The sequence below is a fragment of the Amblyomma americanum genome, chromosome 1 (genome assembly GCF_052857255.1).
Source record: "Amblyomma americanum isolate KBUSLIRL-KWMA chromosome 1, ASM5285725v1, whole genome shotgun sequence".
NCBI classification, from domain to species: Eukaryota; Metazoa; Arthropoda; class Arachnida; order Ixodida; family Ixodidae; genus Amblyomma; species Amblyomma americanum.
This window is the reverse complement of record NC_135497.1, coordinates 34,182,340-34,197,724: the sequence shown is the minus strand read 5'-3', so window position 1 is coordinate 34,197,724 and position 15,385 is coordinate 34,182,340. Positions and strand designations below refer to the sequence as shown.

Here is a 15,385-nt window from a genome sequence, read left to right as displayed (position 1 = left end):
TGGGGAATGACGAGTGAGGAGGTGGCACAGTTTACGGTCGCCAACTGATTTTCAGTCTTGGTGAGAGTTAGAAAATGGTCTGGGCAACCAGGAAGCTTGAAAAACCAGTGAACTTAAAAAAAAGAAATTCTCCAAAGAGGCAGCTTCAAAAATAACAAACAATATTTTGGACTTCACTGAGGAACCGTCAGGCACCACACAGGAATGTGTACAAAGTCTCGACCGATATTTTGAGTCTGTGGAGTTCAAAAGATCGATTTTTTTCAGACCAGAACACACACCATGAATACTGCACATATTATTTTTTCGACAGAAAGTTAGTTTTTTGACCCATTATAGACGCGAGCGGGCATCGCTGCCAGAAAGAACTGGCGCTTCGCTGCAATGAAAGGCGCCACCTTGGATTTAAATGGAAGCAATCGGATGGCTGCCTTGGCTTTTGTTCCTCGCTGTTGCTGCTTAAGCTATCGGCAGTTTTCTTGCACTGTTCGATTAATCAGACCGTTTCTTGGGTCCCATTGAAACCTAAAAATTGGTCGGCGACTGTAGTCTTTTCAAACCGTTTTTGAAGCAGTAACTTCAAAACCCTATACCTGATGTTCTCCAATAGCCGAGATAATCCGCCTTTTTCATTTTCCTGTGCTGTCACCTCGCGTACAATGCTGGAAGCTCACTGGAAGGGTACTGTGCGCCCAACCCGGCCGGACTGAGTGCTGCTGCGGAGCACGTTTTGTTGGAATGTGTCAACGATGGAGTGTCCTGGGCAGCACCTGGTACCTGGAGGATTTCTAGGGTTGATTAATGGCTGGGTGCGAAGTCCGAGGCAGGCTGCTGTGCCCACCGAAGAGAAAAATCCTTCAGTATCTCCGATCATCCGGCATGCGATGTGATCGCCAGCTGAGCAAGGGCCGCCACTTCAGAGATGAAGGCTACATTCAGAACATATTGTTCAATGAAATATCCCCAATCAGTGAGGTTGGCGTTTTCCACTGTATATCCGTGAAAGGTGGATACTACATCGTGCAAGCCGTAGCACAGAAAACAACTGGGGACAACAGTTTTCACAAGCAATCGTTGTGCTCAAGCACTGCCGAATAGCTACACGAGCTATAAAAGCGCAAGCGTACTCGCAACATGGCAGCTCTGCTAGCATTTCACTTTATTTTCCCACAGCACATTGCTGCAGAGCTTAAACAAGCATGTGCGTCCATAAAGACGAGCGCGAGAGGCGCACATTGAGCCATTCCGGCGATACCACGCAGAGCTCTTCATATGGATATGATGCGAACACACGCATAACGCACCTTCTTCTTCTTCTGCCTCTTAATACATGGCACATACCCACACGGGGGGATTGGCCAAGGTGTAGTGGCATAAACGAGGAAATTTCCATTGGAGATTATGATAAAATTTTAGCACCATTTGTGAATGCTCTTGTAGCTTCTTTTTCGTTGTTCGCTCCATTGCGCGTTGAATGCGGCCCACAGAACTTGCCCGTTTGGCCTTCTTGCTTGAGAAAGCAAAAAGCGCCGGAACGAAGTCTGGGTGCCGCCGTGACATTTAAGGCCTTCCTTCCCACGAACAAATCATTTCGTGATAGACTGCACACGCATTTAACCACAGTACATCGTCCGTACCTGTCACAAAGTGATTCCCGCACAGTCTTGACGTGCTTGACGGTGCCCAAGGGAGGCCACGATCGTCGAGCTGGCGAACTGCTTTTATGTACGCTTTGCGTTGAAGGCGGTACCGGGAAGCGTTCGGAAAGCGAATAACTCCGAGTTTGCTTAACTTTACATATTGGGCATTACAGCCGTATGCAACACATGTCGTAGGCGTCACCAAATGCGTCGCGCTGAACGCCCAACGGCTGCAGCAACGCACATCGCGCAGGAAGCAGTTTTGTTTACACTTCCACGGCCGGTCTCGAGTGGAGCGTGACACTTCCAATATGTTTCGCGACAACGCCGCCAGGGGATGGGCGCATGCGCAGTCGCGTCGTGAAAAAGGCGAATTGTTTCCCCCTAATATGTTCCTTGTATCAGGAAACCAACAGTGCGCATTTCAAGTACTTTCCTCAGCGAAATTCTTTCAAATCACAAAGCAAAAACGTTACATAACATATTACATTAGTGCACTAGGAAATGTTTTAGGTGGAATTAAATGGCATATTTTGAATCGGCACACAAAAAGGTATTTCATGGAGGCTTCTCAATTTTCACTTCATTAATAAACATTTTATTATAGCTAGGGATGTGCGAATACCAAATTTTCGAATATGAATCGAATATGAATAAAAATGGCTTCGAATATCGAATATCTGGTCAGCACAAAAATAAATATAGAAAAGATAAACAAGCAAAAATTGTTGCTCATATTTTTTTCAAAATAGTGTATGGCCTTTGCAACTGAAATAAACAAAACTGGACTGCCTGAGCGCCGTATAAAAAAAAACGTGTGCAAAAATGTATAATACTGTATTGAACTGCATAACAGTATCCAACCTGTAATGTGGCAAGGCAAAATGCAATCCATAATATGACAAGACTGGAAACAAAAATAACATGATGGCTAGTAAAACCTCATTAATTCGGAGTTCAAAGAACCAACAGAAATGCCCAGGTTATTTGAAGCGATTTATAAAATGACCCGCGGCCCAGAAAAAAAAAATACCGAAAATGCGGCAGTCTTATGACGCGGCTCTATCATGCAAACACCTGTAATCCCGTGACGAGCACAGAGTTTCGGCGTTCTAGAAGACATCGCGAGCTAAGCGAGATGGGAACGCGCATTGTCGTCGGAATGGCGAGACTGTTTCTAAAGGAAAAGAAATGACGAGCGACGTGTCAGTCAGCGCCTGAAAGCGGCACGGTGCTGAGATTGGACTACTGGCGAATGCGCGGGCCGAGAGCTGCCATTGCAACAGGCGAGTGGCCAAGCTCAGAAACCAAAACTACGCGGCCAGGTTATTTTTTTGACCTAGTGACAGGGGCCCTCCAAACATTGTCACGCCTGCCGTTAGGCCCACTTAAGAGATGCATGGGTTACAGTGCACCATGCAATACGTGGGATTTTTACAGGATCACTTGCACTGTTGTGTCACCTCGACACGCCCCTTCGGGAGCCTCATGCAATATTCCGCAAGTAAGCTTTCCTGCATAGCATGGTTGGCCAAAACAAAATGGCGGTACTTGCGCTCAGAGATGGTCTCTTCGATTTGGCTGCACTAGTTCAGTGGGTGTAGCACTGCCGTCCTCGTTTTTCTGGTGCAGCGCGCGCCCTCTACACTTTTCTCCTCGTTTTGTCAAGGTGCTGGCGAAGTATTGCGTGAGATCTCGGCCGGCCTGCACTCACTACAGAGCAAGTGCAGAGAAAAGTGCAGCATGGCGTACTTGCCGCCCAGCCAAGAGCAGACGACGATGCATGTTCTCGTCCACGGCATCCAAAAAGAAGTTAGGCTTGTGTACAAAGCCGACAGCTCAGCACTGGAGGACGCAAACGCAAATGGATATAACGTATTTACTCACACTCGCGTAATGCTCGCACCGCACCCCCCACAATGGCTATCAAAAATTGGGAATTTTTTTTTTCCCCGCATAATCATCGCACCCCCAAAATAACTGCCGCGAGCTGTCTTCTTGTCGTAGCGATCGCCATCTATTGACTGCGACCACAACTAACTGCCATGGTTGGGCGCGCGTGCTACTAGGCGGCGGTACTGTGCTATCATCCGCTGCCGCCGCCGCTACCGCTCATCCACTCACCACCGCTACGCCATTTTGCGAAGGTGTCTCCAGCTCTCCGGTGTCTCGTAGGCCTCGTTTGCCTTGTTTGCGTGCTGCACCGTGCTCTTTGTGCCGCTTCGCCATGGGACGCTACGCAAGCTACACAGCTGCTTTTAAGCTAAAAGCTATTGAGTATGCGTTGGAACATGGCAACCGTGCCGCCAGCAGACACTTCGGCGTCAACAAGTTTTGCGTCCGGTATTAGAGACGGCAGCACGACGAACTCAAGACGACTGGTAAGACGCGCCGGGCCTTCCGTGGACCAAAGACTGGGAAATTTTCTGCTCTCGAATCCTCTTTACTGGAATATATCAAGCCTCGACGAGCGGATGGGTGTGCTGTGTCGATTGATTTGATACGGAACCAGGCGCTCGTAATCGCAAGAAAGGAGGGCATCCCGGTGCAAGACTTCCGCACTAGTAACGGGTGGGCCACACGATTTACGCGGCGCAATGGACCCTCGCTCAGGAGGTGAACGACGCTTTGCCAGCGCCTGCCCGCAGCCTATGAAGAGAAAATAGTGGACTTCCATCGATTCGTTATCACGATCCGGCAGGGGAAAAACTTCTTGCTCTCCCAGATAGGGAACGCGGACCAAACTCCGCTGAATTTCGATATGCCCAGCAGCAGGACAGTCGAACAGACAGGCGCTCGGACTGTGCACGTCAAGACTATAGGTGCCGAAAAACAGAGGTGCACGGTCATGCTAGGCGTGACGGCGGACGGGCGGAAGCTCCCACCGTACGTCATTTTCAAGCGGAAGACCCTCCCGAAAGGAAAGCTCCCCCCTGGTATACACGTGCACGTCCAAGAAAAGGGGTGGATGACCGCGGACCTTATGGTGGACTGGGTGAAGACTGTGTGGGGGCGGCGACCGGGAGCGCTTCTTTTTCCGTCGCTCCTCGTGCTTGATAGCTTTCGGGGCTATCTTCAAGAGTCGGTTCGGGCGAAGTTCAAGGAACTGCGCACGGACCTGGCTGTTATACCCGGCGGCCTCACATCAATGCTACAGCCTCTTGACGTATCTTTGAACAAGCCATTTAAAGATAACGTCCGGAGGCTGTGCACAGAATGGATGGCCGAAGGTGAACATGCTCCGACGCCGGGCGGCAAGATCGAAAGACCATCCGTGGAGCTGCTGTGCAGCTGGGTATCAGAGGCATGGGGGATGATTGATGTAAACATGGTGGCCAGAAGCTTCAAGAAAACAGGAATTTCAAACGCCCTGGATGCGACCGAGGACCACCTGGTGTGGGACGACGAAGAAGCATCGGAAGATGAAGAAACCATCGATTCCAGTGTCGACACGGACTCTGATGAAGAGTAGAATTGCCTGCAGGACGTACGCAACGCGAGTAGTGACGGGGAGGTTGCACGCGGCAAATAAAGTGCTTTAGCAGCTTGAGCTTACGTTCACCCTGTACTTTCATAACGATGGTAAGTTACGCTTGAAAGTAATGTTTTCGTTATATTTACAATTGCGGACCTGACAATCCTGATCTTGCACCCATTCATCTTTGCATTTAACACTCCGAAACATTTGCTTGAAAATTTTCCCCGCATAATTATCGCACCCCCAAACTTCGCGTTGATTTTCAGGGAAAAAAAGTGCGAGGATTACGTGAGTAAATACGGTATTTCAAATGGAAACATTCCTCATATATAAGACAAATCATTTTACAAAACAATTTTCCACACTGGCATGGCATTTACAGAGATGAGACATGTTCCTAGCACTGCTCATTTGCAATGAACTCTCACAGGGACTGCCTGTAGTTGGAAGACTGCAGTCAAAATCCCCTTCAGTGTCGTCATTACCCACATCATCTTCTTGTGGTAAAGATGTCAGCTCCTGGAAGAAGTCCCTCTCGTCGTTGCACAGGTTGTGGAGCACACACGCTGGTATGACTATATAGCAGGACTGCACAACAGTTTTGGCATCCACAAGGTACAACCTCCTGAAACGCTGTTTAAGCATGCCAAAGGTGTTCTCGATGGACAACTGTTTTTTCAAAGATGGAAATGAGGCTTCATTGTCCCTGAATGGAGTCATCAGCCAAGGCATCAGAGGATAAGCACTATCCCCCAGAATGTAGTTTTCACCCAATTCCAATGCTGCACGTGCAAAGAAAGGGCACTCCTTGAAAACGCGGGCATCGTGGACAGATCCAGGGAACCCAATGAAACCATTCAGACACCGATTCCTATCATCGCAGATCCCTTGTAAAATGATAGATGGCCACTTCTTGCGATTGAAATATGACTGCGTCGATTCACTTGGAGTCAGTATCTGGATGTGCGAACCGTCGATGCAGCCGATGGCATTCCACGGGCCTTTGCCTCCACTCTTGGCGAGGAAACCTGCCTTGATGCGATTCATTTCTGCGCTGCTGGGCCAGAATATAACATCACCGCTAAGTGTGTGCAAAAAGTGGATGAACCGCGTCAAGAATGCGTGCACTGACGACTCTGCCACGTCAAACTTGTCTCCTATGGCGTACATCGACATCTGCGAGCCGATATACATGAGCAATTAGGCATGTATTTTCCGCCTATATTTTCTGACGCCCTTGAAGTGCATTTCTGTAGAAGGTCGAAGCTCTGAATTAACCACTTAGCCAGTCCAATGTTTCTCTAGAGAGCCTGAACAATCTTTTGAACTCATGCTCACCATACCCGCACATCACGTTTTCGTACCCCGGCACACGATTTGCATCTCTTTGTACCAACGCATAGGCTACCAAAACACACACGTCGTCGAACTCGTCGTCGGAGTCAACGTGAATGTCACAGTAGTCGCAGTCGTCGTCGCTTTCCGAGTCCGATAGCTCCTTGGCAATTTCAAAGAGGGCCATTTCATGTGGCAAGCGTTGCCAGCGATACACAACATGCAAGTAAAACACGTAAACAAAGCTATGCGTCTGCTAGGCCTGCACTTCCGTCTTCATTTTTGCACCCGTGCCCTAGTGCGGCTCCAGCCGCAGTTGCTGAACCGGTGCTGCAGGCGCTGTACCCGCTCGGCAGTGCTGAGGCACTTTTCACAACTAGTGCAGCCAGTGCAAGCTAAATCGAAGAGACCTACAGTTAAGGTGACAGAACGAATGCCATGGGTGTGGTCATTAATTAGGCAACATATTACGGAAGGATAAAAAAATATACGAGCTTTCGCATTGCAATTGTTAAAAGCAGGTCGTCCCCCATGTTGTTCGCAGCACGCGTAGTATGTGAAAAAGACTACTTGCGGAATTGCGCACAAGATGAAGCCTAGCGGCATCGGAATGTGATCGGTCTGCGCGATAAACTATGCAGAAGAAAGACAACAGGGCCCTTATATTGTTTTCCTGGAACTTTAACCTCTATATTCAGATAATTTGCCCAGATATTGCGCTTTTGCAACAATCAGATTTACGAAAGTCAGCGCAGTATAAGATTGCTGCCGAGTATTCGGGAATTTTCAAATATTCGGAAATTCACGAATATCATTTCTCGAATACGAATATGAACCGAATATGAAATATATCCGATTTGTATTCGAAATTTTGAATATTCGCACACCCCTAATTATAGCATAATCTTACCAAGTTCCTTACTTCCAGAGCGTATAAGTAATTTTGCAAAAGCCTTTCTGCAGACTTCTTTGCTAAAGAAAATGTACAAAGCTAAGAAAAAGAGACAACAAGGAAAACCAAAACTCCTCAAACCAACCAGGCTGCTTGGAAATCATCTGTTCTGGCTCAGGTGGGGCTGCTGGCAGCTCCAGTGATTCTTCCGGCCGTTCATCACGCGCTGGGGATGGAATTGGCGAAATCAACTTTGGTATCTTCATTTCAGCAATCATGGCGCTTAGCTGCTCTGCGGTTACCTCCTCCTTGCCTTCACCTGCAATAAACCATGGCAATCAACTGTTTTTTGTGCAGCTAACAAAGACGAAAAAATTGAGCAGGAAAACATGTTAGCAGTACAAGCATATCAGCTATACTAAATAATTTTGAGAACAAGATTAACTGATCCCAGACTTTTATTGCTCGCATATATGTTGAAGCAATGGCCACAGTTCATGACACTACACTGCTAGCACCAGAACAATAGACCAGAAAAGTTCTGAAAGTCAAATCGTAAGCATGGTCTGTTGTAAAAATGAATGCCTTGAATAATCAGTACGACCCAAGGCACACATATTATTCAAAGCATAAGGCTGCGCAGGTCTAGGCCTTATCACATTACTCATCTTGGTGCCAGCAGGTGCACCTGAGCACAACACCACAGAGCACAAGTGCAACAAGCTCTTTGCCGAGACCACAGTGAGCATGCGCGTCACCTCGGCAGTGGCTAGATGATGGCCGACCGAGCAGCACAAGCACACTGGGGGACTTAGCGCAGCAGCTGTGCACATCGTGGTTCGAGCAGCGTGGCCCAGCTGCTGATGTGCCTGGACTATGCCTGGGGAGTAGTGCCCTACAAGGCTGTGCAGCGGCAGTGCACCAGCGGTGTAGAAGCAGCACAATGGGTGACTGGCTGCGAAGACCACAGCCCCATCACTAGCGTCACGCTGAGCTGAGGCATTATCACAGAGTCATTTTGTACAAAGGTGGACCTGACAAACTGTTTTCCAGAGAAATCCTGGGAGCAGGAAAAACTGCATTTTGCAGCAGGCTTGCAGCAGGCAAAACAAAGTTTTGGAGCATGTTGGGAGCACTGAAAACATCTTTTTAGCTTTTAAGTTGCACAAACTTTTAACAGCAGTGTAAATCGGCTGGCACATTAACAGCACAGCATGGCCAGCCATTGAAGTGTGGTTAGACAGCGTGTGGCGAACACAATCTTTATCTGCCCACGAATGCTTCACGACAGGTAAAACTTGTGCTGCCATAATTCTGTAGTGCCAGCAATCTCTACAATGGCTGCATGAGAAAACATGATACAGAAAACCTCCATAATCTATCTTGGATAATTCAAAATCCCGGATAATTTGAAGAATTTCTGCGGTCCCGTAATTTTTAAAGTAAATTTCACCGTATAATTGGAGTGGCGATGCGCACCTGCCTAATTAATTTGAAGATCTGAGGTACTGTGTGAGGATGACCGATCACGATTTCGCCGCGAGTCAATTAAGCAACAGCCCCTTGGGGCTGTGAGGTGCCGCTGCAGAGCAGTGCCAATTAGTAATGCTCATGCTCGATATGCAAAATGCCCCATCCCTAGCACTCTCAGCACAAAGAGGAATCAGCACAGCTTGTGGACGGCCTGAGCACGTGCCAGCAGAGGAGAAGACATGCTTCACTGCAATGAAAAGCCAAAACCTAAACAAGGCCAAAGCTTTTTACCCTAGGTTCGCTGCAGGCTGACACCAGCAATTACCCTATAAACATGTGTAAGGGCCGCACCCCTGTAAAGGCCACACCCTCTTTTCCCCAAAGAAAATATTAAAAAGATCTGTGTAAGTGCCAAACCCAAACTTTCCAGGACCCACAGGGTATAAGCCTTCGAAATGCTAAGGGCCTTAGCCTCCAATATCAGCTCCGGGGGCGAGCAGCGGTGAGCTTGATCGCGGAGGACACGCACGCGCACAGAAGATTCCAGGTGCCCATCATGGATGGCGCGTGTCATCATCACCATCACCAACTGTGCCACAAACTCCCGCTATTCATATCAGCATCAGTATCACAAGCTCCAGCAAAGTCATGGGAGTTGTGGTAGTGTTTTAGTTCACTGTAGTTACCTTCGCGTGCTGCCGACGTGCACTGCAATTTTAGCAAGATGGGCAAGCACACAGCTGGGAGTTTGCCCTTGAACAAAGCAAGCGTACGGCGGGCAGAAAAATTCGATGCGGCCGAGAAGAGGGTCCGACGATGGCACAGCCAAAAGGATGCATTGAGGATCATGAGCCCCAAAAAGCGTGCCTTCTATGGCAAGTCACGCAAGTTTCCACAACTGGGAGGAGACCAGCTCTGCTATGTGATGGGCATGCGGAACAATGGCTATGCGTTGACAGCGGACATGCTGCGCGCTACTCCTTGTGGGATGAGCATGCACGAGAGCACAGCACCACCTCAGGGTCGGAACACTGCGCAAGTGACGACGAAACGTAGAATAAATTGAACGTAGACAGTAATTCTTGCTTGATACTCGTTTTTTAGGCTATACAGCAACAAACGACTAACACGAGGTTGTTACAACCAACAAACAAGCGCAACTTTATCGTGAAATTTTAAAACAAGCACGGTCCAACACAGGCTGCATGCTCAGGTGGAATCCTCCATAGCGCTGTCATATTGGGTAAACAGAGGCCCCCCACTCTAAGTCGTGAAAATCAACAATACAGATCACCTAATTTGCACAAACATTGAGCGTACATTTTTCCTTGCATCAACAGCTATGTGCACAAATTTCTGGCAGCCCTGGGCTGGCATTACTTCAAGAACTGACCTCCTGCCACAGCACCTGTGTTGCAGCTCATATTAAGTGCAACAGTACCTTCACCTGGTGAGTAAGAGAGTACCAGCAATACCTCCACTGGTCATTGCAGGCAAGTCAGAAGTGATGTACTCACGCAGTTGCTGCTCATCATTTGCACTTTGGCGAACTGCAAAACCCGTTGGCTGAGAAGCTGTTACAGCCTCTCTCTTTGAAAGCTTTGTAGACGGTGTGATCCAACCCTGCAATAGCACACAGGAACAAAGTAGTACAGCTAATGTTTGTTTAACAGCCAGCACATAGAACTATTGAACCGAATCTAAATGAAAAAAAAGGAAGGTTCACCTCCACGGACACAAAACGCTATCACCATTGCCTGCACACGAATTAGCCGTAAAAAGCTGAACAAGGAAGTGAAAACCTCTGTAAAAATGCTGAATGAAAACTTTTAATTTCTCCATATTTTGGTATTTCTTCTTGGAACACGACCTACCCGTATGCATAAAGTTACTCTCCGGTTCCTTTTGCATGTGTCCCTAACACAGGCAAGGGTAAAGTATGGAGTGTCATGCGGGGCTGAATGTTCCCAAATTGCATGTATGCTACAAGTGAAGGGTTCTGGTTCAGCTTTGACGCTCTGGGGTTCTTCAGAGTGCACTGACATCGCATAGCACATGTGCAGTTTTGCATATCTCCTCTAGTGACAGCCACCAAAGCCAGGATTCCATCCCGCAACCTTGGGCTCAGCAGCCGAATGCCACCGCCATGAGCCACCATGGCAGCTGCAAGGAGTGATGTGAAACAAAAAAACAATTGCATGGCCCTTTTGAAGCTTTCTTCAGGTTGCATGATGCACCCTGAATACACCTTTGGGTTGGGATTTCAACTCAATGGTGACCACATTTGCCCTTCAGGCGAAGGATCATCCTGGCAGTAGTAAATGCCCTGTTGTGCTATTGCTCTTCCGACCGCACTGCACAACTGGCTTTGTGCACAAAGCCACTAATACAAGGCCAGGCATTGACGTTTCGTTACACGGGCATTACGAGCCGTCATTTCTCCATTTGCACAGTAGCCCACAGTGACTGCTGAGCCATTCGTTAAGTTTTAAGCTCCTCAGTCCAGGCTGTTCACGATTCTCATTGAGTATACATTTTAGTTTTAGTAGCAATCTATGTGTCTGTTCATTCACTTTACACTGTGCACTCCATTCTCAGTCCCCTATAAACCAGCGTGCACATTCAACCATAAAGCAACGCTAAGGGGAGGGCTCAGAGCACAATGTTCTCTACTTCCCCTGCCTCACGATAGCATGCTGGCCTACTTTCACTCCCATTCACACCAACTTTGTGCATGCTGCAATTTTTCTCGGCCTTCCCCTCTCCACGTCCTACACAGTTGTCTTGTTCACAACGCTGCCATGCTATCGGTTTCAACCTTCCACATCCCTCACAGTCCTCCACCAACTGATTCACTTTGCCCGATCCACCTCTTCAGATTACTGCGGTTTCTGTTTTGACAGCACCAAATCCTAGGCTGGGAAGGCGGCACGCATCAGTAGCTGTAAAGTATTCGCCACCACATTCTGTCGAAACAATGACCAACATAGCAGGCAGCACTATCTTACACTGCTCAGATATCGCCTCATTTCACATTATCCTAATCTAATGTATTTTGGGCAATAGTAAGTATCTCTCAAATTTGTGCACTGCCAATATTAGTCTTCAGTGCTTAAAGCTGCACTCATGACATTTAACATGTTTTTGTCAAATCAAAGGGAGAGAAGAGTTAGGCAAAGCCAGAAGATTACCACTCTTTGCACAAACCTTACGGCGGTAGAATAGCTACCCACACCCTTGCAAGTTACGATAAGCTTCACTTCCTGGTATTTTACTAAATCTCAAGGGAACAGCAATTCTAAGTTGATGACCAAAGTCAGTACTAGGGTTATGCGAATATTCGAAATTTAGAATACGAATTGAATATGCTTAATATCTGGTTCAAATTCAATTCAAGAAATGGCCAATTAGGATATTTCTGAATATCCGAAAATTTTCAAATATTTGCAGAGATCTAGACAATGCTGACTTTTATAATTTCAACCGTGGCAAAATCCCAATATCTGGGTAAAATATCAGAATATAAAGTCTACAGAGCCAGGAAAACAGTAAAAAAAACCTCCTCTTCGCTTTATTCTCTATCGTTTATCACATGCACGGATCACATTTGGACGCTGAAGGAATTGAACCTCATGCCAAAATCAGCAAGTGGGCTTTTCCACACTAAACCTGATGAAAACAGGATGGCTCACTGCTCGCTTCGAACAATCACAAGAAAGCGTGCGGCTTTTATGTGTGATCCTTCCATAATGTGCGCCATACCTAATGCCCACACCCATGACATTCGTTCTGCCGCCTTAATGGTTCTCCTAGAGTGAACTCCACCATCTTGTTTTGGTCAATTATGATGCGCGGGAAAACCCCCTAGCAGAATTTTCCATGGTGCTCCCGAAGGGGCGAGTCGAGGTGTCACAGCATGGCAAGCGATCATGTAAAAATCACACCTACTGCACAGCGTATTATAACCTGTCCACATCTTACGCGAGTTTAATGGCAGGTATGACCAGAGGGTCCCTGTCGCTAGGTCAAAAAATAGCCTGACCACATAGTTACACTTTCCAAGCTTCGAATCTAGCCCGCAGCTAGGCAGCTGTTGGCCCACGCATTCGCCCGTCGTCCAAGCCCAGCTACGTGCTTGTCATAGGCTTCAGGGCGTTTGTGCGATGGAACCTCCTCATAAGACTTCACCCCATTTTCGCATTTTTGGCATTTTTTATTTCTTTAGGAAGCACGTGGCATTTTATTACTTAACCTTCTGATATAATTCGGTATCTATTCTGGTCCCTTGTAATCCGAAATTATTGAGGCTCAATTAGTCATCATGTTATTTTCAGTTGCCAGTATTGTGTCAACTCATGGATTTCATTTTGTTAATCTTACTTGACCACATAACATGTTGTGTACAGTTATGCTGTCTAATCAAGCAGTATGCATTTGTGCACACATTTTTTTTTGTATGATGTTGAGTGAATCTAGTATTGTTTATTAAGCTGCAAAGATATACACTATCTAGAAAAAAAAATAAGGGCAACAACATTTGCTCGTTTATCTTTTCCTAGAATATTTTTTTCATACTGAACAGATATGGACTCATTTTGAAGCCCTTTTTTTTTTCATGTTCGTATTTGAAAATATCAATATTTGCCCGCCTTACTTTTCACCCATCCAACAAGCTTGGCATGAAGATATATTGAATGCACAACGTTCAACATACCAATGCTCTCTTTCGAAGCCTGCGTTGCTTATCCTCTTTTTGTAACCTCAACTTCGGGCACTCGTCCACCCGAGGCACTGTGGAGAAAGGAGAAACACATCCTCACATCCAGGTTTCAATGATTCACAGCAATGTAAAATCAAGCACCAATAGTGCCACAGATTAAACTTGCACCTGCTATAGACCATTTACAACACAGAAATCGTGCCCAACTGAAATTTCAGAACAAAAGCTATCCACACTTAGAGTGGTCCCCTATTACTGATCTCACTTATCAAGAAGCTGTACAAGGTAACACATGGTCACTTCAATGGGTGAGGTGTGTTTCCAGGGCCAGTGCAAAGAATCGGCTGTGTTTTCTATCACTTATTTCACTCGTTAATTTGTGGTTCAACATCACCGACTGCACTGCATCACAAAACAAACATCCCTCATAGAATAGTCCATAAACTTTATTCTACAGATATTTAGTCTATTCACAGTCTATACTATAGACCGTCCATAGACAAGTCTACTAAATGATTATGGCAATAAATCTAAGTTGCCTAAAAGCTGTCTATAGTATTTGTATTGTCTATAGACTAGTCTACAGGATTTCTCTATAGAAAGCCCATAGACTATATTGACAACTGTCTATGGAATTTTTGCAAGAAATAACATTGACTCTATTCTGTTTTGAAAGCGTTTTCACACGAAATACGATCTGCAGTGCAACCCAAATAACAATGGGACGTGGCTTTCTACGAGCATGCCATGTGATGTGTTGAGATACGCGGTACACTTACTGACATGCATCTGTCTTTTCCAACCCAACTGGAAGCCTTTACAACTACGAAAAAGATACGGTCGTCATCTACTCAACTGTATAGCTTTAATCGCATAGTCATGTGGCAGAAAAAATGAACATATGATGACTGATGTGTTGAACTCATCAAAATGCACGTGAAATCTGCTGCAGCACATATGTACAACACCGAGCCTACGCCGGCAAATTAACCATGACAGCGATTGCCTTCCTTCTGGGGTTGTCTGTTTCTGTGCTCCCACCATACACACATGCACCATGTGCTGGTTGCAATCAGTGATGTCGCAGCACAAACAAAATAGTGAATAAATGATGCCAGCATGCAGGGTGACTGCTATGCACCAGGCAAGCAGAGAAAAAAATTTGAAACAAGTATCCAGCAGATGATTTTCCCATTATTCCTTGCGTTGTCTTCAGAAATGCACCTCATCCATAAAAAGAACCCAGCTTGGGCAAAAAAAACTACTTGTGCACTTGAGCAGGTACACACCACTCTGTATCCTGAGAAGCATCGGAGGAATGGGGACGAATTGGATTGCAACCTCGCCCCCTCCGCCCCCCCCCCCCCCCCCCCCCCCCCCCCCCCCCCCCCTTCAAAAAGGACATGACCCATCCCGGAGGTTATGACACAAAACGGCATTAAAAAGACAGGATGTGAGCATACCAAAAGTATAATTTACATGGCAAAGAAAGTGAACTATTAACGATAACGGTTCACTTCACGGCAGTCTATGCACCCAAATGAGCATTGCAAGGAGTATACTGCTCATGTAAACACACTGAAACAAAACTGGCCAATATGGCTATAAAAAAACACACCAGCCAAATGAAAGGAGCATTCAAATATGCCTTGCCAAATGTCATAATCTGCAAATCTCAAAATTATCTCCATAAAAAAAAATCGTGTAGCAAGTGGGATACAGTTTCACACAGCACTTAGTACAGTAGAACCCCACTATAGTAAACACTGTTATAGTAAAAACTCGGATATAGTAATGTGAAGCCACGGTCCCATTTCGCCTTCCATAGACTGTACATTTCTTTTTAG

The 15,385-nt window shown here is 46.5% G+C and overlaps 1 protein-coding gene across 6 annotated transcripts in view; it reads right to left on the bottom strand.

Annotated features, from left to right (window-relative positions):
- Positions 1-15,385, bottom strand: part of LOC144112617 (uncharacterized) — a 145,449-nt gene that overhangs the window by 59,764 nt on the left and 70,300 nt on the right. For all 6 annotated transcript variants that reach the window (XR_013310342.1, XR_013310349.1, XM_077645422.1 and 3 more), the window contains exons 10-12: positions 13,533-13,609; positions 10,336-10,441; positions 7,491-7,664 (exon numbers count right to left, since the gene is read on the bottom strand). Coding sequence is in view for 4 of the 6 variants with exons in the window: in XM_077645422.1 (XP_077501548.1) it covers positions 7,491-7,664; positions 10,336-10,441; positions 13,533-13,609 (357 nt within the window). In the remaining 2 variants the exon portion in view is untranslated. The remainder of the gene's footprint in view (positions 1-7,490; positions 7,665-10,335; positions 10,442-13,532; positions 13,610-15,385) is intronic.